Source organism: Balaenoptera borealis, assembly GCF_965194805.1.
Source record: "Balaenoptera borealis genome assembly, chromosome: 20".
Classification (NCBI taxonomy): Eukaryota; Metazoa; Chordata; class Mammalia; order Artiodactyla; family Balaenopteridae; genus Balaenoptera; species Balaenoptera borealis.
Genome location: NC_138879.1, coordinates 16,694,136 through 16,719,005, shown reverse-complemented (window position 1 = coordinate 16,719,005; position 24,870 = coordinate 16,694,136). Strand labels below are relative to the sequence as shown.

Sequence of the window (24,870 nt, the reverse complement as noted above, 5' to 3'; positions counted from 1 at the left end):
GAGGTTCAGTTCTGTGGTTTCCCACCAAGAAGCTGTAACTGTCTGTTTGCAGGGGGTGGGGGGGCGGTGAGATCAAACCCCAGAAGAGGGGGTGCCTCACCAGTGGTGTGAAGGACCCAGAAGAATATGGATGCCTACAGAGTCTTCTGCCCTGGAGGCAGGAGCCTGGGGTCTAATCCACTCGTAAAACTGACCATTAACTGAAAACATCTCCTTTAGCATCTCCTGAGAGACAGGACTTTGCCAGAGGCTGAGACTGCTGAGATGAATGGGGAAAGTCTGCCCTCCAGGAACTCATAGCTCTTCAGGGAAACAGATAACAATGTACATTTAACCTCTAGACTTTAATTAGTGATCTGTAAAATGGAAATAATAGCACCTTACTTATTAGACCAGCAGGTTTCTATGAGAACCTTCCTAGTTACAAATGGGATTTTATGAATAGGAAAAAAGGGACAAACTATACCTATAAAAGAGGTGGAGGGGAGGGAGGGCAGGGTGCTAACCTGGTGGAGGGATGAGGAACATTCATGAAGACCCCAGAGTCCTCAAGTCCTGGCTTTACCAACTACCAGCTGGGTGGCCTTAAGCAGGATGCCCCCACCATTGGTGTTACCCCAGTGTCTTCCCTGGGGCCTCAGTGTTTTGGAAACGATGGAATTCAGGAAGTGTAGAGTGGGAAACCCTTGCTCTCTGGTGATTCTCAGACAGAGTAGAATGTCTGGGTTTGGATCGTAGCCCCATGGAAAGCCAAGGTTTCTGCTGTCCATGGTACCAAACTCTTGTCTAGGTTTCAGTGCCTCAACCTCAGCACTGTGGGTGTGTTGAAAGAGATAATTCTATGCTGTGGAGGCTGTCTTGCACTTTGTAGGATGTGTAGTGGCATACCAGGCCTCTACCCACAAAATGTCAGTAGCTTTCCCTCAATTGTGAAACCAAAAATGTCTCTAGTCTTTGCCAAACATCCTCTGGGAGACAGAAGCACTCCCAGCTAAGCACCACTGGTCTAGGCTAAAGGGATGCTATTTCTCTGTAAAGATATGTGAGTATGTGCCCTTCCTTTCGACTCCACACTTCTGACTGGTGCCTCTGATCTGTTTTCACTTCCAGAATGTTCCCAGGGTGTCAACACTTCTCATTTCAGTGCACCTTTCGAAAGTTCTTTTAGGGACTTCCCTGGCAGTCCAGTGGTTAAGACTTCACCTTCCAGTGCAGGGGTATGGGTTTGATCCTTGGTCAGGGAGCTAAGATCCCACATGCCTCGGGGCCAAAAAACCAAAAAACATAATACAGAAGCAATATTGTAACAAATTCAATACCTTTCCCATTGGCCCCAAGCAGAATTAATATGTCTCCCTCCATGCCCATGATGCCTGGTTTATTACTGACCTAATTTCACTAGCTTTTAATTATTCATCAGAGTGGCTGTCTCCCCTTCCAGTCTGAACATCTCGAGGGCTAAGGCCCTGTTATATTAATCTTTATTAGCTTCGGTATCCAGTGGTGACTGGCATATAGTTGCTGCTCATTAAATGTTTGTTGAATGAAGGCACAGATGAATTGAGTAATTAACACCATCTCCCACAATGTTCATGCGATTTTATAAGCTGCTCCCTCCATGAGGCCATTTTCAGAAGCATTCTAGTGCTATCCAAGCATGATCTGCCTGCAAACTATTTGTTGCCAGCTGTGACAAGGTAGGTGCAGAAATTGAGAGTAAGCATGTAAAAAATTTTAAGCAATTTTAGAGTAGTTTTAGGTTCATTGGATCTAATAATTTTAAAAATTGGGCTTTTCTTTTGTATGTCTTTATTTTTTTTCTTGCTTTTGCTTGGTTTAATTTTTAAGTCATGAGATCAGAAATTGTAATAGATTACAGTTACTGAGCTCTTATTATGTTCTGAATATTAGGCTCGTATGTCTTTATTTTTATTTTCTAATAATTCATTCCCACTATATTTTGCAATGGTATCATTCTGCAACAGATTAGAAATTTAAAAATCAAGAACTGGTTCTTCATCACAAGTGGTCTGAGAAATACAGTTCCAGACCATCGACCTCACTGGGATGCCCATGGTTAAGCCAATGGCAGAGGGGACATACTCAGCCCTCTCTCGCTGGGTCCCACCCATCACGACTTATTCTCATATCTGTTTCTCCTACTGTTTGGAAGGACGTGGAATTGTCTTTTAATCCTGTTTGGATTCCTCATTATTTCTCTTTTCTTCCAAATCTGGCAGGTTCAATAGATGAAAGCTGACTCTGGTCTGGGCTTGGACAGGAAAAGGAGAGGGCAAGGGAGGGGTCCGAAGAGAGTTTGGGAAGGGTCTGGCTGGGAAGAGCATGCTGGGATGGAGCAGAAGGTGGTCCTGAGGAGGGTTGGAGAGGCTCCTAAGGAGACCACCCTGAGCCATCAAGGCTGGTTGGCTGGAGCGGCTGGGGTTGATGGGGGGGAGGGACAGCGAAGGCGCCTGAAGGTGGAAGGAAGCAATTTCAGGACAAATGAAAGGGGATGTGGAATCCTTTTACAGAAGGAGTGTTAAACATGAGGCTTTCATAACCCCCCTGAGGTGGTCAAGGCCAAAACTATAAATAAGTAGGTCATGGAGTGATACAGAAGGCCCCCTCCTCCCACCCAGGGGTGGGGGCACTGCGGAGGTTAAGTCAGTGAAATCAACACAATCAACTGGATGGGGAGAGAAAGGGGGATGAAATGTGCCATCTGTAGACGCCCCTTTAGAGAGAGAAGGTCTGAATCCCAGGCCAAAAAGGCCGGAAGAGCAAGACTTGATTACAGCCTGATCGATGGCATTAGCATATTTAAAGATCACATCAAGGAGAGAATAAAGAGGCTCAGAAAGAGGAAATGGTGTTTATTAAGCAGAGAGAAACAGAATCTGGAAATCTGGAGCTGTCTGGTCCTTGGAGAGCCAGCTCCAAGGTCAAGCAGGGCTGGAGAGAAAGGGCTCTGCAGGGCCTGGGCAAACTTCCCTTAGGACCCGCCAGCTTCTTCTCCTCTGATTCCACAGTCCATCGCTGCTGTTACCTTCTAATCGAGAATTCAGCTTTCCATAAAGAACTGCCTAGAGGGAGGGACCACTCTGCCCATTTGAGCATCTGGTCCATTCGGTGATGGTTATGATGATGATGATGATGGTGGTGGTGGTGGTGGTGATGATTACAGCTAACCTTCACTAAGCCCTTGCTACGTGCCAGGCACTGTTCCAAGCCATTTACAAATATTAACTTGTTTAAACCACCCAACCTGTGAGGTAGGTAGTCCTACCTCCATTTTATAGATGAGAAATTTGAGGCAGTGTTAAATAATTTTCCAGGTTTATTCAGCTTGTAAGCGGAACAGCCTAGACTCAAACTCCGGCTGACTCCAGAACCTGCACTATACTGGACTACCCTGCATGTAAGTTTTGTTGAAAACAATTAATTGGCAATCTGGTTGGTGCAAACATCTCTTTGGGATTGGTTGGCGTGAGTCTGTGCCAAGATCAGCATGGCCAGCTCTGGGGCACTAACCAAATGGGGTTTTTTCAAGACTCCGGACTGTGTGCTTCATTTAGAAACTGCTACCCAGTGTGGCTAAGCCAGTGTGACCAGCTGGTTTCCTGGGCACCGCCCCTCCCCCACTTCAGAGCCCCAAACCCCATCAGGGCCCAGCCCTCCGGGCACTTTGAGCTGAGAATCAGGAGGCCGAGGACTAGGCTTACCAGCTATGTCACTTTGGGCCGGTGTCACCACCTGTCTGTGCGCCTCAGCTTCCTCACAAGACTTAACAAAAACTCCCTGTCTAAATGAAGAATCAGTTGGACCCATGAATGTGCTGGCTTTTGCTCGGTGCGCTGAGAAGGGGGTGGAAGGAAGAAGGCGGAAGGTGGAAGGTGGGCGCGGCAGGGCACAGAATCCAAGGCGGTTGGGTTCAGAGTTGGCTTGCAAAGCCGGCTGACCGCCCCTCCGGGAGCGTGCTCTGCCCGGAGCGCTCCCGCTTCCTCGCGAGGGTCTGCGGTTGGCGCTGCAGGCCGAGGCTCTGTGGGGTAGAGTCACTTCTCTGCCTCCCCTTTCGGCTCTGGCGGGAGGAAGGAAGAGATAGAAGTCAAAAGTTCTGTCCGCCTGGAAGAGCTGGAGGGGAACGTCTAAGGGGCTGGGGGAGGCGGGGCTGCTTCCCAGTGCTGGGGGCGGGATGGGGAGCTAGGGGGCCAAGCTGGACGGAGGCCAGGAGGTCTGGCGGGGCGGCTGACCCTACCCTGAGGGCTCGGCCGAGAGGGGGCGCTGTGACCTCCTCCTCGCCCAGCCCGTTGGATTCCTAGCTGCCGTCCCTTTCGTAGCGCAATGCGCGCTCGACTTTCCCCCTCCGCGGCGTTCAGAGGCCGGCGAGTCCTGCAGGGCACCGCCATCTCCCCTGGTCTTGGGGTTCCCAGGTTAAGCTCCTTGCCGGGACCAAACTGGGCAGGCGCTTAGTTTGTAGAATGAATGAAGGATGAACGAACGAATGAAAGAAAATGAATGAATGAATGAGAAGGGTTCCTCCCTCAGAGCTTTCGCGCCTCAGCGCGCACCTGGCGTGCCAGTTCCAAAGGCGCGGGACGTCTGGACCAACACCCCGGCCCTGCTGAGGTGGGGGCGGGGGGACCTTCCGGCCCGCCGCAGGGCGGGAACTGCCCGAACGCAGTTCCCAGCTTCACCAGCTTTCCGCGGCGCCTCTGCTCAGTCCGGGCTGCCCTACTCCCCAGCCTCCACGAGCCTCGCTCTTAGAGATTCACCTGAGCCCCCCAAGTCCCCTCAGACTCCCTTGGACTCCCCAGGCCCCAACCTGAAATCCGGGGGGAGGCGGGAGGCGGGAGGCTGCCTCCTCTCACGCCCCCGGCCCCCCACCCCCCAGCTTCTCCCCGGGCTGCGGCGGCCGCCAGCGCTGCCAGCGCGCCCAGCCGACTGCCGCAAACCCGGGCTCGGGGAAAAGGGGGTCAGCGCCGCGAGGGCGCGGGGAGCCGGCCCCGGGAAGGAGAGGGGACCGAGGAGGCGGGGCGGGGGAGGGAGCAGAGGGGCGAGGCGCGGAGGAGGGACCGGAGGGGAGGGGAGAGGAGAGGAGAGGAGCGGAGGGGAGGGGACGCCCAGGCGAAGGGGCGGGGAGCCGCGGCGACTAGCGGCGCGGACCGCGGGGGAGGCGGCGGGGGCTAGGCGGGCTCCCGGCGGGCGAGAGGCAGCTGCGGGCCGGGCTGAGTCAGACAGCGGCGGCCGGACTCGCCCGGGAAGGGGAGAGCGAGAGCCCGGCGGGCCGGGCTGCGGGGCCGGGGAGCGCGGAGCCGGGCGCCTCCGCCACCCGCGGCGACACAGGAGCCTGGCCGCCCACCCACGCAGCCCGAGCCCTCACCCGCCGGCCGGCCCCTCTGGGATGTCCGAGGGACCCAGGCATCCAGGACGGTGACCGAGCGAGCCCGAGGATGGGACGGCGCCTGCAGCTCCGACTCGTCAAGGTAAGAGCGAGCCGGTCAGCCCTCGAGCACTGGGGGCCCGCAGCTCCGGGCGCGCAGGGCTAGGCGGGCTATGGGTGTGATGCGGAAGACTGGGTGTCACTGAGCAGAACTGTGCCCAGGTCCGGGGGCGGCCGGGGTTTGAGGAGCAGCCCAACTCCCTCTCTCTGGACCTTTGGAGCCGGCATTGGGCGGGGGGAAGCGGGGGACGACACTGGTGAAAAAAGAAATCTTTGTGGCGAAGCTGCCGGGATGTTGGCGGAGGTGGGCGTGGGGTGGGAGGGTGTCAGCCCCTCCGGGTAACCAGCTCTGTGAGGGGAATCGCTCTAGGCTGTGGGAACCGACGCAGGGTTCCCCCTCCCACCCTCCCGGGTAGACTGGGGTCCCGAGACAGCAGGCTCGGCAGAGGGGTTCCCCATCCGCCCCAGCACCCTCTCATCAGGTCCCCCACTCCGCACGCCTCCGCCCTGTTCCTGGGAGCTCCTTCCTGCCCCTGCAAGTCCGGGGAGATAAACGTCCCCGGTGCCTGCGAGCCCTGGATCAATATCGCAATCTCCGGGGAGCAGACCGAGCATCCGGCGGTAGTTACAGTTCCTCCGCCGCCGCCGGCCCGCCCGCAGGAGCACGACGCTGGCTCTCCGAGCCTTTGCACCCTCGGGTCGGTCCTCGAGCCTGCTCGCTCCTGCCCGGGCTCTGGCGACGCGATTCCTGCGTCCGGAGTTCAGGAAAGTCGCCAGACCGCACGTCCAGCGTCTGTCCGCTGAAGTTCTGGGGAGGCGGGGGCTGTTCCGGGGCCCGGGGAAGGGCTGGGGCGTCGACACCCGGGCCCGCCGCTAGTGACAGCTGCCACTTCCTGGTGCCGGGCGATTCCCAAAGCGGTTCGGCTTGCGGGGTGTAGGCAAGGAGGCGGCAGCGGAGGGAGGGGTGGGTGGGCCTCGGCGCCGCCGCGGGGGAGCCCAGCGCGGCTCATGCCTGAGGATACGGACTCCGCAGGGTCAGTGGGGACCGCCAGAGCACAGACACCAGCTTGACTGGATTCAGCGCTTTTACAAGCTATTAGCTTCAAAGGAACTGAATGGATTTGGGGGAGTGGTGCGGACTGACTGAATTTCATTTTTCCATCAATTATTAAACTGTACGTATATCAGCACACAAAGTGGTTTGAGTTAAACCACCAAGATTTAAAAATGCAGCTGCTGCCGGCTCATCAGTTGAGACATTACTAGTTACCGAGGCTTTCTCCATTCTCTCCCTCCCTCTCCAGAATATATATAAGTTGGTTTTTAAAAATGACTAAGGGTTGGTCTGATTGAACCCATATCCCCTCCCCCCCTCCTTAACTGAGGACTGGGGGTGAACCCAGAGATTATTTTCTGGGTGATGAAGGAGACCCGGGGAGGGAGAGAGGAGGAAAAACATCCAGAGAGCTTGACTAGATGGCACTGAGTGGGAATATTTTCCAAAAGGCTAGAGTGTAGCAAACCTGGGTCTAAATTCACAAATCAGTTAGACCAAATTCAGCGTTTTAAATGGATTCAAAGGACTGAACTGTAGGTTTTGGTTTTTGTTTTTGAGTTTACGTGGTAATAGGTAAATGTTCTTTCTCTGGCCTTTCTTAGAATCATGTGCAAATTTCTGCTTAGAATTATGATGCTTTTCTAAAAGGAAAAAAAAATTTTTTTCTGTTGTGTGTGTGTTTCCTGCTAGGTGGTGAGATGTGTGCCCTTTATGTCTGGCCTAATGAACTCAGTAGGTGCTCAGTAAATGCATACTGAATGAGTAAGAGGCAGTGAATGAATGGGCAGCTAATGTGGTTTCAATTAAATAATTGCTTTTTCTTTTATTTATGTGGCATATACAACTTGTTGGGTAGTGTTCTACCTGCTTTGCAAATATTAAGTCATTTAGTCCTCATAACAGTCCTGGGAAGTAGGAATTATTACTGAGGCACAGAGAGGCTAAGGAACTTGTTCCTTACTTGTTCCTCACTGATATGGCCAGTGAGTGGTGGAGCCAGAATTCAGACTCAGGTACTGTGGCTCGAAGGCTTTGTTTTGTTAGCTTTTATCAGAAAATCTTTTAAGCCACTAAAATCTCATCCTAGACTTCTGCCGGATGAGAGAGAGCACAGGTGGTTTTGTTGGTAACAAAGTCTGAATCTAGGTGGGGTTCATCCAAAATCTGGCGCTGTCCTCAACAACTCAGCCAGTGTTGGGAAAGGATCCACTCTGGGGCCCTTACCATGGGCCTCACACTGTACTGGTTACAGAGAACTGGGAGAGAGTGTGTGTGAATGTGTATGAGTGAGAATGTGTGTGTGCATGGGAGGGTGGTTGTGTATGTCAGTGAGGGAGAGATGATGTGCGTGTGAGTGTGGATGTGTGAGTGTGCGTGGATGCCAAGGAGACAGGTGAAATATTGTCTCTGCCCCCACGGGAGGGCCGGGGACCAACCACATCTGAGTCACCTACCCACCAGCCACAGCTCCTCGCAGGGAGACCCAAGTGTGGCTCAGAATGGTGGGTTTGGCTGAGTGTGAGGAGTGGAGAATGCAAGTCCTGGTGGGCTATTAAAGGAAAGTGAGTTCTGTGGAGAGAGCTGGCTTTATTGCTTTTGTCATAAAAGCAATCTAGCAGTATTACGCAAAGTTTGAAAACCAGAGAGGGAAATTATTACACTCTCACCCTCCTAACACAGCTATTGTTGCCATTTAAAAAATAATCCCTGCAGGCCTTTTTTTCAAGGGCAGGTTTGGGCACAGCTGTGGCCACTGGGAACACCCCCTCACTTACTGTCACAACCCAAGTCTGTCCCAAGTTATTCCGGAGCCTCCAGAGGGAGATCGTCACATATTCCCTGTGAGGGGATGCTCTTTTGCCATGTCTATATCTGTGCACATTTGGGCCATTTCCAAATTGCTTCTTTGACAAATAATTTGGAGCCGGGTTTTGAGGGGAGCATGGGCAGGAGGGAAAACGAGGGCAAAAAAGTGAGCCATGGGGTGTGGGGACAATTGGCATGGTCACAGCCCAGGGGCAAAGGAGGAGAGGGGGGCTGACAGCCAGGCCAAGCCGTCAGGATTTGATATGTCCAGCCCTGGGGAGGGGCATGACTTGGGTCCGTCCAGTTCTTAAGGAGGGCATAGATTTGTGGAAAAGCAGGACACTGACCCAGGGCCGCTGAGGACGAGCTCAAGTGGAAAATCCATTTCTCACCCTCTCTAACATTTGCATCCTTGGAGAGCATCAGCAGCCAGTGGTGTTCAGCTGCACAGAAGAAGGAGTTTGGAGGGACGAAGGTGCCCCTTGGCAACACCCCAAGTGCCCGTGGTGCTTACAAGCCCATGGGCCTGAGCCCTGGCCATGATGTGACCTAGAAGGATGGGGTTAGGTATAGGGCTGATCATTTTAGAAGCTATTGGGGTGGAAGGACCATCAACCTGGGAGTTGGCAAACCTGACATCAGTCACAGCTATGCCTCTAATTAGCTGTGTGACTTCAGGTAGGTTACCCTCCCTCTCTGAGCCACCGTTTCTCCGTAAACAGGGCTATTTGACTAGATTCTGTTTTACCTTTCACATCTCTGTGCAAGATCTGTTTCCAAAAACACTCCTTAGGGCCACAACCTCATATGAGAAGAGTGGGGTGCAGCAGATTCAATTCCCAGCTCTGCCCCTTCCCAGCTGCAGGACCTCAATACTTGGACCCAAGTACCCTCTCTGAGCTTGAGTGTTCCCAGCTGTGAAATGGAGGCAATCCCTAACTCGAAAGGTTGAGGTAAGGATGAAATGAGTTAATACACACACAAAGTGCCTACAGCACCTGGCACAGAGTTTGCTTTCAGAAAAAGTTGCAAGGTGACTGCTCTTCAGAGAAAATGAGATAATGTAGGAAAAAACAGCTAGGAAGCTCTTGGACATTCAACATGTAGCATTTTTGCATCTTTCACCCGTCATAGAACTGGGCCTAATAATCAACTGCATGTGATAAGCGTTTCACAAATGTTTGTTGGCTGGCTGGATGGTGTTATTGCTGCTTCCTTCAGTTTAGTATTGCATGATCAGAGTGGACCCGTTGCTGTTCCCATGAGATGCAGGTGTCACGTCCAAACAGACTGAGAGATGCCAAAACCATCCTGGCAGAAAAGCCATCTCTGATGCAGAAAAGACTGGAACTGCCCCCCTGAGGCCCACTATGGTTATGTTAAAAAGAAAAGAAAAGAAAGCAACAAAGAGCCAATGTAGCACCTGGTGGTTTGGAGAATCCATTGAGGGTGGGGCCTTGGCTGGTCTGGAGGAGAGCAGGTTGTTAGCAGGTGACCTGGGGCCTTTCTTGTTTCCTCCTCTGTGAAAAGAGAAGGTGGGGTGATCTCTCCCAGATCTGACTCTACCTAACCATTCATGGCATCAACAGAAGGAAGAGTGAGCCCATTTTGGAGCTAAGGCCAAGTCTTAGCAGCAGTTTTATATTCAATGAATGAATTTGTTAATTACAAATGACTCCTGTCTACTTAGATCCTCGGGGGCCCCTGTCAGCAGAGTCCCTTGGAAGTAACATCATCAAGTCCTTTTTAAATGCTTGTCTTCCGACTTGTCACTCTTGGCCAGCCAGCCCTCACTCCACCCAATGTGGCAATCAGCATCTTCTTGTGTGGATGGGAACATCAGGTGAAGCAGATGTGGGCTTGAAACCTGATTCTGCTATGAAGCTTGGTTATCACTTGGAACCTCAGTTTCTTCATCTGTTTAAAAAAAAAAGAGGAAAAATAGTATCTACTTTATGGGATAATCATAATGACTTCATGAGATGTCAAGTGTGAAATTAAGCACAACTGCGCATTGTCTGGCACACAGTAAGTGCTTAATAAATATTAACTATAGTAGTCACTTAATAAATCTTTACTGAATTTTATCAATCTGAGGAAGAACAGCAAAAAGAGGAGTGGTGAGGGAAAGCGAGGTGGAGGAAGGAGTACTTAGCAATGTAGAATCTCCTCCTGCCCCAGGGTCCTTTTCATAGACCCTGGGGAGAAGGGATGGGGCCACCTGCCATCAGCCAAGCTCAAAGGGCAAAGGACAGAGGTGCCTGCTGTTGGCCCTCTGAACATCTCTGACATGTGAAAACATTTGGCATTAAAAGTAGAGACATGAGGACTTCCCTGGTGGCGCAGTGGATAAGAATGCACCTGCCAATGCAGGGGACACAGGTTCGATCCCTGGTCCGGGAAGATCCCACATGCCACGGAGCGACTAAGCCCACGCGCCACAACTACCAAGCCTGTGCTCTAGAGCCCACAAGCCACAACTACTGAGCCCGCATGCCACAACTACTGAAACCTGCATGCCTAGAGCCCGTGCTCCGCAACAGGAGAAGCCTGCGCACCACAACAAAGAGTAGCCCTTGCTCACCACATACAACTAGAGAAAGCCCGCACGCAGCAACGAAGACCCAATGCAGCCAAAAATAAATAAAATTAAATCTTTAAAAAAAAAAAAGTAGAGACATGTAAGGAGGATAATACAGAATGATTAAGTCACTGACGCAAACAATTATTTTAAAACAACTAACTGGATTCCATTAAGTAACAGATTATTAACCATTTCTTTTCAGAGTAATTGGTGTCAACTTCAACAAAACTGAGAAGCTAGAAGGCAGCAGGGGAGGAAGGGAAGGAGGAAGATTTGGGGAATACGGACATGCACTTCCTTTTCTGTGAAATGGGTGTGTTGAGATGCAGTTCTGGGAGATGGGTCCCATGTACACAGAACCACCGACTCAATGCTTTAGCCGAATGTGTTTTTTGGCAACTCTCCGCCCAGGAGCCATGAATCCATTTCAGGGACAGATGAAGATGTTTGTGGGTGCTCTTTCTTCCCTATAAACTCAAGCAATATCACAATTCCTCCCCTGGCCCCGCTGGTCCCCAGGGAGCAGCCCCAGTGAGATGCTTAGAGATGAGGTTTGTGGGGTGCACACCTGCCCCCCCTTCACCTGTCAATCTGTTCCCATCCTCCAGCCAATCTGGCCGGGAGCCAGGACGCCTAGGTCAAAGCCCAGGACAGAAACTGGCCAGACTGGTCCAGCTGCTTCTGTGCCTGAAGAACCAGGGAGACGGGGTTTGTTCTAGGCTGACCGACTACAATTTGGAGCCCACCCATAGCGAGTTTTGAGAGGTAGTGAGGCTACCCGGAGGCACAGTGGGAGACTTAGGTGAACCTTTCAGCGCTGGGAGGTCAGGCCTTTGGGACAATGTATTGCTCAGTACCCCTGGCAGGTGCATGGAGCCGAAGAGCTGGAGGGCACGCTGCCCAGGGTGATGGGCTAGGGCAAGCGATGGCTGCAACATTTCCATTTACAGCAGGGTTTCCCCTGCTTTCATCCGTGTCTCCCCAGCCTCCTTGGCAGGATGTGTGAAGGGCTCCGTGATTTCCAGAGATACCAGCTGTTCCTGGAGCAGCGCTGCCACAGTGCGGACAGAGCTGGGTGGGATAGGGAGGGATGGCCAGGGATGAGGGGCTGGGCTGTGTAGGCTGGAAACGGAAACCAGGCCCAGGAGGGCTTTGGCTACCCTGGGGAAGGGTCGAGGGAAAGCCCCGGGCTGTCTAAGGGGCAGAAGGCCCCCCTGCACTGAGGGCCCCGACCCCACAGTCAGAAGCAAAGGCCCAGCTGGGTGCCCATGGGCCTGCTCAGGATAGATGATTTTATTATTATATAAGATATGGACATGCAGAAAGACAGAAAGAAACCAAAGGTGATGCAGAGATGGAGACCACTGGCTAAAGTTGGCGTGAGAGAGAGATGAGAACAGAAGGGCCTGGAGGAAAGTGAAGGGAGGAAGGGTGGGAGGGAGAGAGAAAGAAAGGGAGAGAGAAAGATGTGATAGCAAGAAAAAGACCTGCGTGTCTTTTTTGGCTGTTCTTGCTTAGTACTTTCTCTTTAGCGGCCAAGTGAACATGTGCCTCTGGTAGTGAGGCCAGAGGTGGCCTTTACCGGGAACGCCCCTCTCCATTTCTTTTTTTTTTTTTAAGAGTTTCTTTCTTTCTTTTTTTTTTTTTTTGGCTGCGTTGGGTCTTGGTTGCTGCTTTCTCTAGTTGCGGCGAGAGGGGGCTACTCTCCGTTGTGCTGCGCGGGCTTCTCGTTGCGGTGGCTTCTCTTGTTGCGGAGCACGGGCTCTAGGTGCATGGGCTTCAGTAGTTGCAGCACATGGACTCAGTATGTGTGGCTCGCGGGCTCTAGAGCGCAGGCTCAGTAGTTGTGGCACACGGGCTTAGTTGCTCCACGGCATGTGGGATCTTCCCGGACCAGGGCTCGAACCCGTGTCCCCTGCATTGGCAGGTGGATTCTTAACCACTGCGCCACCAAGGAAGTCCCATTCCCCTCTCCATTTCTTACAAGAATTCCTCGCACTCTCCCTAATCTGCTGCCAGGAGCCTTCCTCAGCCATCAGGGTCAGCAGAGCCCCGGAGAGCAGGGATGGCCTGAGGCATGCCGTGTGGAGGCTGCGGACGCCTGCCCACGGGAAGGAGCTCCGCCCAACCCCGCACCCTCCAGCGCCCCCAGGGCTGGGCTCTCCCAACCCAGTTCAGAAGGAACAAAGCCTGTTGCCTTTGAGGTTCTACCCAGGCCCCCAGTGTGCAGTCTGTCTCTTTCTTTCTTACACACACACGCACACACACGCGCACACGCACACACACACACGCTGGGATCCTCAGGGAGTCCTCTGCAGTGTTCCTAATAGCATCCCCCCACCTGCTACCCGCTCAGAGGCTGCTGCACAGTCAGACCGATGAGACAGGTGGGCAGCTCCCTCCTGCCTGGGCCAGGGCTGGAGGACTGACTCCCGGAGTAGCAGCTGGGCCCCCAGGGCCCTGGGGTCAGTAGTGGGGGTGGATGGCAGGTTGGACAGCCTCCGTGACCGCGCCCCAGGCCGCACATGCCTGGCTGGGAGCCCGAGAGGCTGGGCCTTGGAGGGAGGGCTGTGTCCTGGGCGTGGTCTGAGCCCCTGCCTGTCCCCCTCCTCCTGCCCTTTCCCTCCACTTCGCCCAGCTTCTCTGGCTATTCACCGAGCGGCCTCTGTGCCCGCGCCCACACACGCGACCCCATGGAGTCCTCCTGTCCCACTCTAGGGGTGAAAAAACCAGATGTTCCCCGCATCTCTCCATCGGCTCTTCTGGCCCTCTGCCCCAGCCCTCCTTCCTACCTCCACAGAATACTCATTTCTGCCCGCCGCCTGCCTTTGGCCGTAGTGTTCCTCCTTCTAGGGCTTCTGTCCCCCCAGTCTCTCTACATCAATCCTAATAGGTCCACCAAATTCTCCCTGAACCATCGCTACCCTCTCCTCCAGGAAGCCCTCCAGTCTAAGTTCATCTCTCACTGGTCGTTCCTTTGCTTGCCCTCCTCCCCCTCATGTGAGCCTCTGGCTCACGGTGGAGCCTGGGCTCTCCAACAACAGGGGACCCTGCAGCTCTTTGGTCTGTCCCCCTACAGGATACTCAAAACATTTACCAACCAGACCCCGCATGGACCTCTGGTCACTCTCACCTAACCCAAGCCCTGTCCCACCATAGATTCTGAGCTCTGCCGGGTCAGGAGGATTCCCTTAAAAATGAAAACAAAAACAAGACTGTGTCCCAAGCGCCTAACCCAGTACTCCAAGCTCCGTAGGCACACAATAGATGCTGAATTCAATGGAGGGCATCTCCCCGCTGAACATTTATCTGTGTGTGTGGAGGTGCTATGGCGACAGGAGACATGGAAATGACAAGCTAGACAGATAGATTCCCCTGGCTCTGCAAGTGGATTTATGACTCAATGGCTTATCGAATGCTACGCTGTTGGCGCCATTTAGTAACATTTAGCAATTCCAGTCCTGCCCCACGTTCCATCCCTGGTTCCCGTAGCACTGGAGGCATTTGTCCATGTGTAAAAGCAAGGGCAGCACTTTGCTTCATGAGGGGTTCGGGCAGGGCTAGTAGGAGACGTTGCCAGAAGCAGGTTTGGAGCTGGGCTGAGGACAGAGATGCAAGAACTTTCTCAGAACCTGGGGTCCTCAGAGAGCAGGTCCAGCGCACTTTAGTCCCCAAGCAGGGGCTGGGGAGGAGGCTTGGTGGCCGCCTGGGGCTCCCTCCCTGCCGCTGTCCCAGTTCTGCTGGTTACGAGGCAGGAATAGCCAGACAAGGCAGAGGTGGGCAAAGGACACTGGTGGAAGGGAATGATCCCATTCTTGGCTCCCTCCATGGGATCTTGTCTCTCAATCTACATCCCTACCCTCTAGCTCCCTAAGGGTGGGTGTGGGGCAGACTTTGGTGTCTTTCTCTCCAGATTGCTGGGCCCCAGTGACCTCACAGTGAACACCACTGCCAGGCTGTGAAACTCCGGGCGCATGCAGTGGCACATGTACATCCCTGAGAAGCAGAGCATCCCTGGGGGAGGAGCGCTGTGCCTAGAGCTGAGGAAGCAGGAGGCCTGGGATTGGGGCCGGCTCCACCACTTCCTGGCTGGGTGACCTTGGGCAAGTCACACAACCTCTCTGGGCTTGGTCTTCCTCTGGACCACGATGGAGAATAAAGGGGGAAATGCCTGTGTGCTGAGGGGCCTGTCCCCCCTGAAGCTCAGTGAGTGGGACCTGCTGCTTTCCCTGGTGAGGTCCTTCCCCCAGCCTCCACTCTGTCCCCCACTCCCCCCCAACTCCTCCCCTTGACACTGAGCCCAACTGGTACTCAAGACCCTCTTCCTCCACGGGGCCTTCCCTGGTGAGCCGGCCATCGTGTGCTCTCCTCCAGCTAAAGCAGGGCTTCTCAAACTAGCTGTAGGGAAGGCCCACATGGGTCTTTCCAATCCATGGCATGTGGTCCTGTTGTGCACAATGACCATGCAGCCTGCATCACACGACTCTTCTGGAGAGCTGGACAACATCTGGAGTGGTCTAGACCCTGTTCAATGAGATCACAGCAAAGACACCTTCATATCAACGTTTCCAGGTGCTGACTCTCAGTAGCGAACAGTCCGCGGTCCCGCACAGTCCCCACCACCCTTTCAGCAGCGCTGATCTAAACCCCTCCTTTGGGGCCAGGATTCATAGCCCAGAATCTCTGGTTCACTTTTCAAGGGAGTCTGGCTGCCGGCCAGCCCCTGTACCTGTGCGCCTCCTGCTGTAAGACTCGGTGCTGTAGCAGCTGGGCTGGGCTGGGCTGCCGGAAGCAGGAAGAACCCCTGTCCAGGAGGGTGGAAACCTTTGGTCTATTCAGAGCCCTTACCACCTGGCAGGTTCTGGGTGGGCCCCTTCCCCCGCTTCGTTCTCACTCATCAACCCGCACTTTATCACCCACTGAGGTCGGGGCAGGGGTTGGGGAGACACATGACAGTCACAGAGCTCTGGTGAGACACGGGAAGCCCTTCCTCTGTGGTGGGCTCACCCCAGGGCTAACAGGACTCAGCCCACACTGGTTCTAGCCCTCATCCCTGGGCTCCCCCAAGATGAGGGAGCGCGACTTCTCCAGGGTCAGCTCTGCCTTCTGCCTCCGAGGAGCTCGCCCAGGGGCAAGCTGGGCAAGCCCCGGTTGCTGGCTCCAGGAAGAGGCTGCGTACGTGCCCTCCCTGTGCTGCTTGATCCCCAGCGTTGGCTGTACCCACAGGTGGCCACCTTCCTGCTTCGTCTCCATCTCCTGTGCACACCCCCCAGGAGGAGGCCTGGAGCCCTGGGGGCTCCAGGACAGCAGTGAGGGGAAGGACCTCCCATCTCCCCCGCTGGCCAGGAGGGGTCATTCCCAGCAGTCTCCTGCCTTTGGGCTGAGGCTAGGAGGTGGGGGAATGACGGGTCCAAGGCCACAGGGTGAGATCAGGGCCTCTTCCTGTCCTGCAGGCTCCTCCCTCTTGTCCTCTCCTTCTTTCCAGCATTCTCCTTCCCATCACCATCTTCCTTCCACACTCCCAACTTCCATGATGGGCAGGCAAGTGAGTGTTTTCAGAGCTGGGAAGGAGCTGCAAAACCCTCCAACCCAGGGTTTCCGCTGCTCAGCACCGTTGACATTTGGGACCAGGTAATTCCTTGCTGTGGGGCTGCCCTGAGCATCCCCGGTCTCTAGCCACAAAGTGCCAGCAGCTCCCCCTAGCTGTGGCAACCAGAAATGTCTCCAGATGTTGCCTCGTGTCCCGTGGGGGACCAAATTGCCCCCACTTGAGAACTACTGGGCTAGTGCAGTTCCCCTCAATTCTGGTGAAACTTCAGAATCACTTGGAGAACATTAAAAAAATAGAGAGACTCCCAAGTTTCCCCTCAGGCCCGCCGAGCCCAGATCTCTGAGGTGAAGCCTGAGAAACAGAATTTTCTGTCTCTTGGCTGCCAGGCATTGTCTGAAACTTCTGATTTTGTCTAATTCCCTTCTTTTACAGACAAAGAAACAGGCAGGGCCATTGCCCAGCTAATGGATGATTATATGGTTATTCCTAGTCCCTGCCCTGAATCTCCCTGCTCACTGGGGTTCGGTGGTCCAGCAGCCCCCTCTAAACCACCCCTCATGGCCTTGGAGGGCAGCACTTCTCCAGGAAAAACAACCCCAAAACCTTTCGCTGTTTTCTAACAGAAGTTAATTCCAGCCGTCAGATTATTTCACTCTGCCTTCCCGACCCTCTTCACATCCCTTTTAAAATGTAGCTTCTTAAAGGACATCACTTTGCTGCTGACACTGAAATCCCCCTCACTTTACACTTGTCAGAGAGCTGGCTGAGCGAGAGCATGGCTGATAGTGGCACCTTCGTGGCTGGTGTCACCGTGCTGTCCCCAACACCTCGGCTCTGTCTCTCCGGGTAGCAGATGCTTCTCCCACCCCCTCAGGGACCGGTTCCCAGTGTCCGGGAGCAGCTCACAGCTCGCGGCTGAGCAGTTCCCAGGGTCAGGGGCTGGATCAGAGCCCCGGTCGGGCTCCATTCCCTTGCGAGAACCAAACTCCCCCCTTCCTGAGCCCCCCACTGACAGGCCCCACTGGTGTCTACCCCCCAGTTCCCACTGCCAGCTTTCGGGGTGCCAGGCTGTGGCCCGGAGCTAGAGGTCAAGAGGCAAAGTCAACCTGTTCCTCCTCCTTTGGAGGATCCATGCGGTGGTGGGGCCTAAGAAGGGAGGCCAGACAGGCAAGGAAACAGGCTGACCTGCTCAGGGGCACCACCCCAGGATTGGAGCATCTGTATGGTGGGTAGATAGTAAAGGCTCCACTTCTTGGGGTTGAGAAGGATTAAATGAGAAAAATCACAGGGTCTGGCACTGTGCAAGTCTTCAGTCAAAGCTGGAATTTAGAAGAAGAAAGCAAGGAAGGAGAGAGGGAGGGAAGAAGGGAGGAGAGAAAAAGAAAGGAAGGGAAGGGAAAGGAAGGGGAGGAGGAGGAAAAAATGGAGGCTAGGGAAGACTGAGACAGGTGGAGAGCTTAAGACCAGGAGAGAGAGGAGGTTAAGTAGGAGGGACACCGGGAGGCCGAGAAGGCATGAGCTATGAGAAAATGTTAATGAGTGAATCGAGAGCGAATCATAGAGGAATCAAGAGGAGGAGAGAAAGAATGTGTGAGTAGCAGAAAAGGAGGCTAGACCAGGATGGGAGGTCAGCGGTGCTCCAGGGCACTGCCCGCCCCGCACCTCCCTTCCCTGCTCTCAGCAAATCTGCATCAGCGACAGTGATGCAAACTTTACTTTTGCAGGTGTCTGCTGGCTCCTGGGAATAGAGTGGTGGTGGAAAGTGGGTGTGCACACCCTGGGTGGGCAGGCAAACCAGTCAGGGGGCGCTTCTGGAGAGAAAGGCCAAGTCAGGAAGGAAGCAACTTATACATAATCGAGTAATACTAATCACTACCGTTGGTTAACGGCTTACCATGTGTTTGGACCTGTGCTGTTTGAAATGCACCATATTGTTGAATCTCTCCAAAAGTTTTAGAATATAAATACTTCATCCCTATTAGCCCCATTTACAGATGGGGAAACTGAGGCTCAGGGATGTTAAGTGATTTACCCAAGGTCACACGGGTAGGAGGGGGCAAATAAAAGATTCCAGTGTGGATCTCTCTGGCCTCAAAGTTAAAGGTCTGAATTTCTACTCTCCTATAAAACCTGGAGTCAGAGCATATTCAGAGCTGGAAAGGAGTGTAGGGAACACTGCCCTCCTCATTTCACAGATGAGGAAACTGAGGCGCGGGGGCAAGGGAGGGAGACTTGTCCATGGTCACAGAGCAAGTTTGTCAGATTCGGAACAGGAGCACAGCCCTGCACTTCCCACCCAAAACACTTTTTCCTTCAGCACAGCCTCCTGGAGTCCAAGGTGGAGATCAGTGCAGGAAGGAAGACCAAGAGCAAAAGAGAGCTCCTGGTGGGCAGGGGGAAGAGATGCAGGAAAACGGGGAACAGGAAGTGAACCCGTCAAAATGTCCTGGTGGGACCCCATGGTCAGAGGGGACAGAAAATGAAAACCCATCCATTCATTCACTCTGTCAGTCATTCATTTATTCATTCAACAAACATGTATGGGGGCCCACTCTGTGCCAGGCCCCACTAAGGGTACAGAATTAGCCAAACACAGACCCTGCTCTCAGGGAGCTTATAACCAACTGGACAGCATATCTGGGACCCTTGGAGGGGAATGTGTGAACTCCAGAGCTGGGGTGTCTCAGGTCCTCACTGCCCTTAGGGTGGGTGAAGCAGGTTTCAGCTCTGCTGTGGGGCCTCGTTGTGGGAGCAGAGGTGTGAAGTAGCAGGGAAGGAGGCAGGGTGCCTCCTGAGCCCAGGACCCCAGGGAGAAGACCTGAAGGCGGGAGCACCCAGGTGTGCCCCACTCCCTGAAATGTAGGCAGGAGATCTTCCTTCCCATTTTTTCCTCTCTGCACAACAGCGATTTAAGTTAATTAAATGGAACAATAAATTCTTTCTCAACTGCCTAGAACAGAATAATCTTTCACTGCTCACCCACTTTGGGGAAAGCACAGGCTCTTTGCTTTGAGGTGGCGACAGGTTGTGGCTATCCTAGAAAGAGGCTGTCCTGGGGCAGGATGGGGAGAAAAGGGTGGTTGGGGGCAGAAGTCCTGGGCAGTCAAGAGGGCTGAGAAAGGACACCTAGCATCACCACCCTCTGTCCCAAATCTGGTTTTACCCTGGCTAGTCTTTAGAGCACCTCTGCATGGATTAGAAAATGCACCCCCCCGCCCGAGGGTCCCGGCTCTGCTGATGCACAGCCTGCAATTCTAGCCCCCAGAGACCTCTCCACTTGGCACCTCTGTGCAGGGCAGAAATTGCACAATTGCATGTGGGCTCTGTACCTCCCCTGTATTGTCATTCCGTCACTACAGATATATCCCCTGTAGGCACACAGGTTTCAGAAGCGTTGATTGCGCATATGTTTTATTTCTGCAAATCAGATCCTAATTTTTAAATCCAACGGGGAGCCAGCTTTCTAAAGAAATCTTGATTTATGATCCCTCTTCTTTTTCATATTTAGATGTTCTTTCTCTTGGCTTTGCTTAAAACAGGCTATACCTTGAAAACCACATCTCTGATAAAGGGTCACTATCCAAAATATATAAGGAACTCATACAACTCAATAGTAAAAAAAAAACCCAAAAAACAGAAACAAGCCCCACAAATAATCCAATTAAATCTGGGAAATGCAAATAAAAAACACAATAAGATTTCACCTCACATCTGTTAGAATGGTTATTATAAAAAAGCCGAGATAAGTGCCAGGGAGGATGCGGAGAAAAGGGAACCCTTGTTCACTGTTGGTGAGAATGTAAATTGGTGCAGCCACTGTGGAAAATAGTATGGAGTTTCCTCAAAAAGTTAAAAATAGACTGCCATATGATACAGCAATTCCACTTCTGGGTATGTATCCAAAGGAAATGAGATCATTATCTTGAAGAGATATCTGCATCCCCATGTTCATTGCAGCATTGTATACAATAGCCAAGATGTGGAAACAACCTAAGTATCTATAAATGGATGAATAGATAAAGAAAATGTGGTATATACATACAACAGAGTTTTTTTTTAATTTTTATTGGAGTATAGTTGCTTTACAATGTTGTGTTAGTTTCTACTGTGCAGCAAAGTGAATCAGCTATACGTATATATATATGCCCTCTTTTTTTTGGATTTCCTTCCCATTTAGGTCACCACAGAGCACTGAGTAGAGTTTCCTGTGCTAAACAGTAGGTTCTCATTGGTTATCTATTTTATACATAGTATCAATAGTGTATACATGTCAATCCATATAATGGAATATTATTCTGCCATAAAAGGGAAGGAAATCCTGCCATGTGTGACAACACGGATGAACCTTGAGGGCATTATGCTGAGTGAAATAAGTGAGACAGAGAAAGACAAATACCATATGATGTCACTTATATGTGGAATCTAAAAAAGTCAAACTCAGAGAAACAGAACAGATGGGTGATCGCCAGGAGTGGAGCGAGGTGTGGGAATGGGTGAAGGTGGTCAAAGGTACAAACTTCCAATTATGAATGAATACATTCTGCGGGTATGATGGACAGCATGGTGACTATAGTTAACGATACTGTGTTATATATTTGAAACTTACAAAGAGAGTAGATCTTAATAGTTCCCGAGACACACACACACACACACACACACACACACACACAATTGTAATTACGTGAGATGATGGATGTATTAACTAATCTTATTGTGGAGATCTTTTTGCGATATATACATATATCAAATCATTATGTTGTACACCTTAAACTTACACAACGTTATACGTCAGTTACATCTCAATAAAGCTGGGAAAGAAAGCCACAGCCCAAAGAAAAGCAGACTCAGAATGGTCAGATATTCGGGTTGTGGAGCCAGGGGACCCCAGGACCCAAGAGGAGTGGGCCTTCCTTCCTCGGCCAGCAGACGGCAGTGTCCACTGGGGGTCTTGCCTCCCAGGGAGGGTTGCAATCTTGGCTTCACTGGGGAGTTGGGGGGCCTCTCTGTGCTCCAAGTCAGGATCTGCCACAGTCTCCTGGGCCAGGGAAGGCAGCCAGGCTCAGGTTCACGCCCAGCTACTGAAGTGCCTCCACTGAGCCGGTGCCTCTGAGGTCTCACCTCCCCTCTCTGGGCCTGTTTCCATACCTACAAAAGATGAAACTGACCAGCTACGACAAGCTGATGCTCAGGAATCCACCTTGGCACTCCAGGCCTGAAGGATCCATCGCAGCCCGGTGTCTGGGCCCTTCCACAGATGGCCTGTCCAGTCTCCTCAAGCTCAGGACCCTCCCCTTGCCTGGAAAGCCCTCTCTCTCCTTCTCACAGTCTGTGCCCACTCTGCCATTCTCAAACTCACCTCCCCCAGGAAGCCTGCCCACACCATCACCTTGTGCTGAGCCCTCCTGTAATCCCATGGTCCCCCTGTGCTCACCAACACCTTGCCTTGCCATTCTCCTTTTAGTGTGTGTGTGTGTGTGTGTGTCTGTCTGTCTGTCTGTGCGTCCTTCCCTGCCTCTTCTGAATTCCTTTCCTTTTTTCCAAATCAAGGAGTCCTGGACTCCTTGAATGTAGAATCCCAGTTCAGCAAGGGGCTCAGTGAGATCACTTAATCTGGTGGTTTAAAAAAACAAGAGACAAAAATCAAAACAACTTTCCTTCTAAGCTGAAAAATCCCTTTTCAAAGGAAAGCTTACAGAGAAGGCAGAACAGTCTGACTGAGTGAAGGAGAAGGCCCTGGTCCTGCTGCAGCCCCACTCTCCAGGGCCTGGAAGGAACACCAGGACCAGCCTGCTCTAATCCAACCCTCTCAGTCACCAAGGAAGATTCAAGGGCCCAGAGTGACCCAGTCATGATAGTGACCCCATGGGCACTTCTAGCAGACTTTAAATTTCAGAAAGCATCTTCCTCCTTTTCTCCCCCCTCCCCAGGTGACCTGCCTCCCTGTGATGCAGGAAAGAAAGAGCACGTTGCCCAGAGGGGCCAGGTGACTCGCCCAAAGTCACACAGTTAGTAGTAGCAGGAGTGGGCTCGGAACTCAGCAGAAAGGGGAGGAATCTTGCTGAAAGATCGCTCGCAAATGCTGCAGCTGTGGTTCTGCCCAAGGGCCAGCTCAGTCCCTGGCTCCTAGGGAAGGTTTTCTTGGGGCCTCTGAGGGCTCTCCCAGGCTGAGCATCAGAAGTTGTTGTGTAAGGGAGGGAAGGCAGGCCCCCATCTCCCTGCTCCTCATGAATTTGGGGAGGTGAGCGCGGCCCCTGGTGCCTCCAGTGGCCCTTCAGGATTCTTGCTGAAAGGTTAATTACTAAACCATCCCATCAAAGGAAATTGCACTTTTGTGCCTTAAAGACCAAACTGAGCTTCTGCAACATAGTTATTTATGGACTCTAATAAGCATTTTCTGGGTGTGATTAACCTTTATGCCAAAGTCACACTGGGAATTGGGATGGCAGCTTCAATTCTAGCCACGCTGTGTGCTGGCCTGGGGGTGGGGGCATGTACAGCAGCTGGAGCAGCCTGGAGCAGGCAGCTGTCAGACTCCGGCCCGCCCACCCTGCCCTCTCCACGGTTCCTGCGCCCTTCCCTCTCCTCTGCCCATCGCTTCTTCCCATGCCCTATCCTGATCTATCCCCCTCCATCCTTCATCCACTTGAAAGACAGACCTGATCGCCTGCTTACTGGGCCCTAGTCTCCACTCAGCTGCTAAAAACAGTTCTGTGACCTTGGGCGCCTCAACTATAAAACCCCTGTAAAATGGGGAGCATGGAACTTTGTCTACTTTCCACAGCACAGTGCCCCTTCCGTGTCAGGGACCCCTGGGTCCTAGGACGGTCGGTTTATGTGATGCTGTGATCAAGCCACAGCATGACCTTGGCCTTCTCAGATTTAACATTCCAGCTTTGGCTCTTTGGCAAGTGGAGAGATTTGCAGCTGAGGTGCGGGTTTTATTTGGGGGCCTCGGGGCTGCCAGGCTGGCACACAGAAGTGAGGATCTACCTCGTGAGTGAGCCTAGCGCCTGCCAGCTTCAGATCCTTAGTCCCGTTTTGGTTTTCTCTCCACCTTACGAAGTCCTGAGAGCTTGGTTTGTCAAAAACGGTTCTGAAAGGAGAGCCAGCGGCTAAGGCTGATGACAGAGGGGTCCAAGAAAGGGGCGATTCTTAGGTCAAAACCACTTTTGGTTTACTTTGAGAGAGGATGACATGTCCAGTTTGGTGAAGCCCAGGCCTCTGATGTGACCCTACTCACCACATGCTCCAGCCATATTTTTTGGAGTGCTAGACCTCACCACAGAGTGAAGGAAGCTCTTCATGCTCCCCAGGAGGATGGTCAGCATTACACGCAACATTCTGCATTTAATTACAGGGTTTCATCCCCTCCCCTGCCTCGTGTGTTTGTCGACACCAGATTAAGAATTCACAGCTTTAGCAGAACACAACATCCTTGAAACTTCAGGGGCCTGTCTCTACAGTGCAATACTCTCCTGTTGGTGGAGTTGGAAAACTAGTGAAAGTTGAAGAGGAGATCAACGTATGGTGGAAGGAAATACACAGGAAAACTCTGGACTTTTCATGAAACTGTGATTCAGGAATAAGCCAGGAGCCTTGACAAACCCTTCCGCAGAGCCAGAGGTGGCACAAGCCCAGATTCTGTACAGAGCCAACATTTCCTGAGAGGAGAGATTGGTTTGGGAATTGTAAGAAACGTTTTTCTTTGCATAGTGCAAAACCGGCCCTCTATTGGGAGAAAATGACTTTGTGAACCAGCACATCCAAGGAGAGGTAAGGGTCAGGGTTACAGTTAGCCAGCCAAGGACAGGCTTCATCCCGTGGCATTTGCTTTGGATTCATGATGAATCTGGACTCGCCCTGCTCCTCTGTGAACCCCAGGACATTAAGATGCGAGGCTAAGACCTCCTGGCTGGTGTATTTGCCATCTAATTAGAACCCTGGGGCAGAAGTGCATTGTACTGAGGCAATTCCATGCATTTGGGACTAGTCTGAGTTCTCTGAGTGCCAGGGTCTAGTGCATGTACGGAGGGGACCTGGGCACATTGACGGGGGACCAAGTTGCTTTGCTTTGGAGGGTCGGAGAAGGTGCTGCCACGGGGAGGGGCTCTGGACCTGGCGTTTGAGGACGGCAGACATCACCAGGTGGGCCAGGGTGAGGAGGGGGCAAAAGTGTGCAGACACCAGCAGGAGCCTACGTGCTGGGGAAGCAATAAGTAATTCAGTGTGAATAAAACATGGTGTGCTTTCAAGGAGGATCTGAAAGACCGAAACACAAAGCACAGCTTCAGGCTTAGAAGGATAGCGGTGGAATGCCAGGCAGCAGGGCTGATATTTTCACATAGGGTGTTGCCGGCTTCTTTAATTTACCTGTGACTGAGCTGGCTCTGGGAGCCCCATTTCCACGCTGTGTGTGTGTACACGTGTGTCTG

The 24,870-nt window shown here is 52.6% G+C and overlaps 1 protein-coding gene and 1 long non-coding RNA gene across 3 annotated transcripts in view; one reads left to right on the top strand and one right to left on the bottom strand.

The window, feature by feature from the left end:
- Positions 1-1,323: 1,323 nt before the first annotated feature.
- Positions 1,324-5,817, bottom strand: LOC309619093. The gene is made up of 3 exons (XR_014238761.1): positions 5,381-5,817; positions 4,256-4,465; positions 1,324-4,078 (listed from the first exon to the last, which is right to left on the bottom strand). It is a non-coding gene; the product is annotated as an uncharacterized lncRNA (long non-coding RNA).
- The window catches only part of CRHR1 (corticotropin releasing hormone receptor 1), a 49,843-nt gene continuing 30,155 nt past the window's right edge, over positions 5,183-24,870 (top strand). For both annotated transcript variants that reach the window (XM_082373855.1, XM_082373854.1), the window contains exon 1: positions 5,183-5,483. In XM_082373855.1, the coding sequence (XP_082229981.1) occupies positions 5,451-5,483 (33 nt within the window). In that variant the 5' untranslated portion in view covers positions 5,183-5,450. The remainder of the gene's footprint in view (positions 5,484-24,870) is intronic.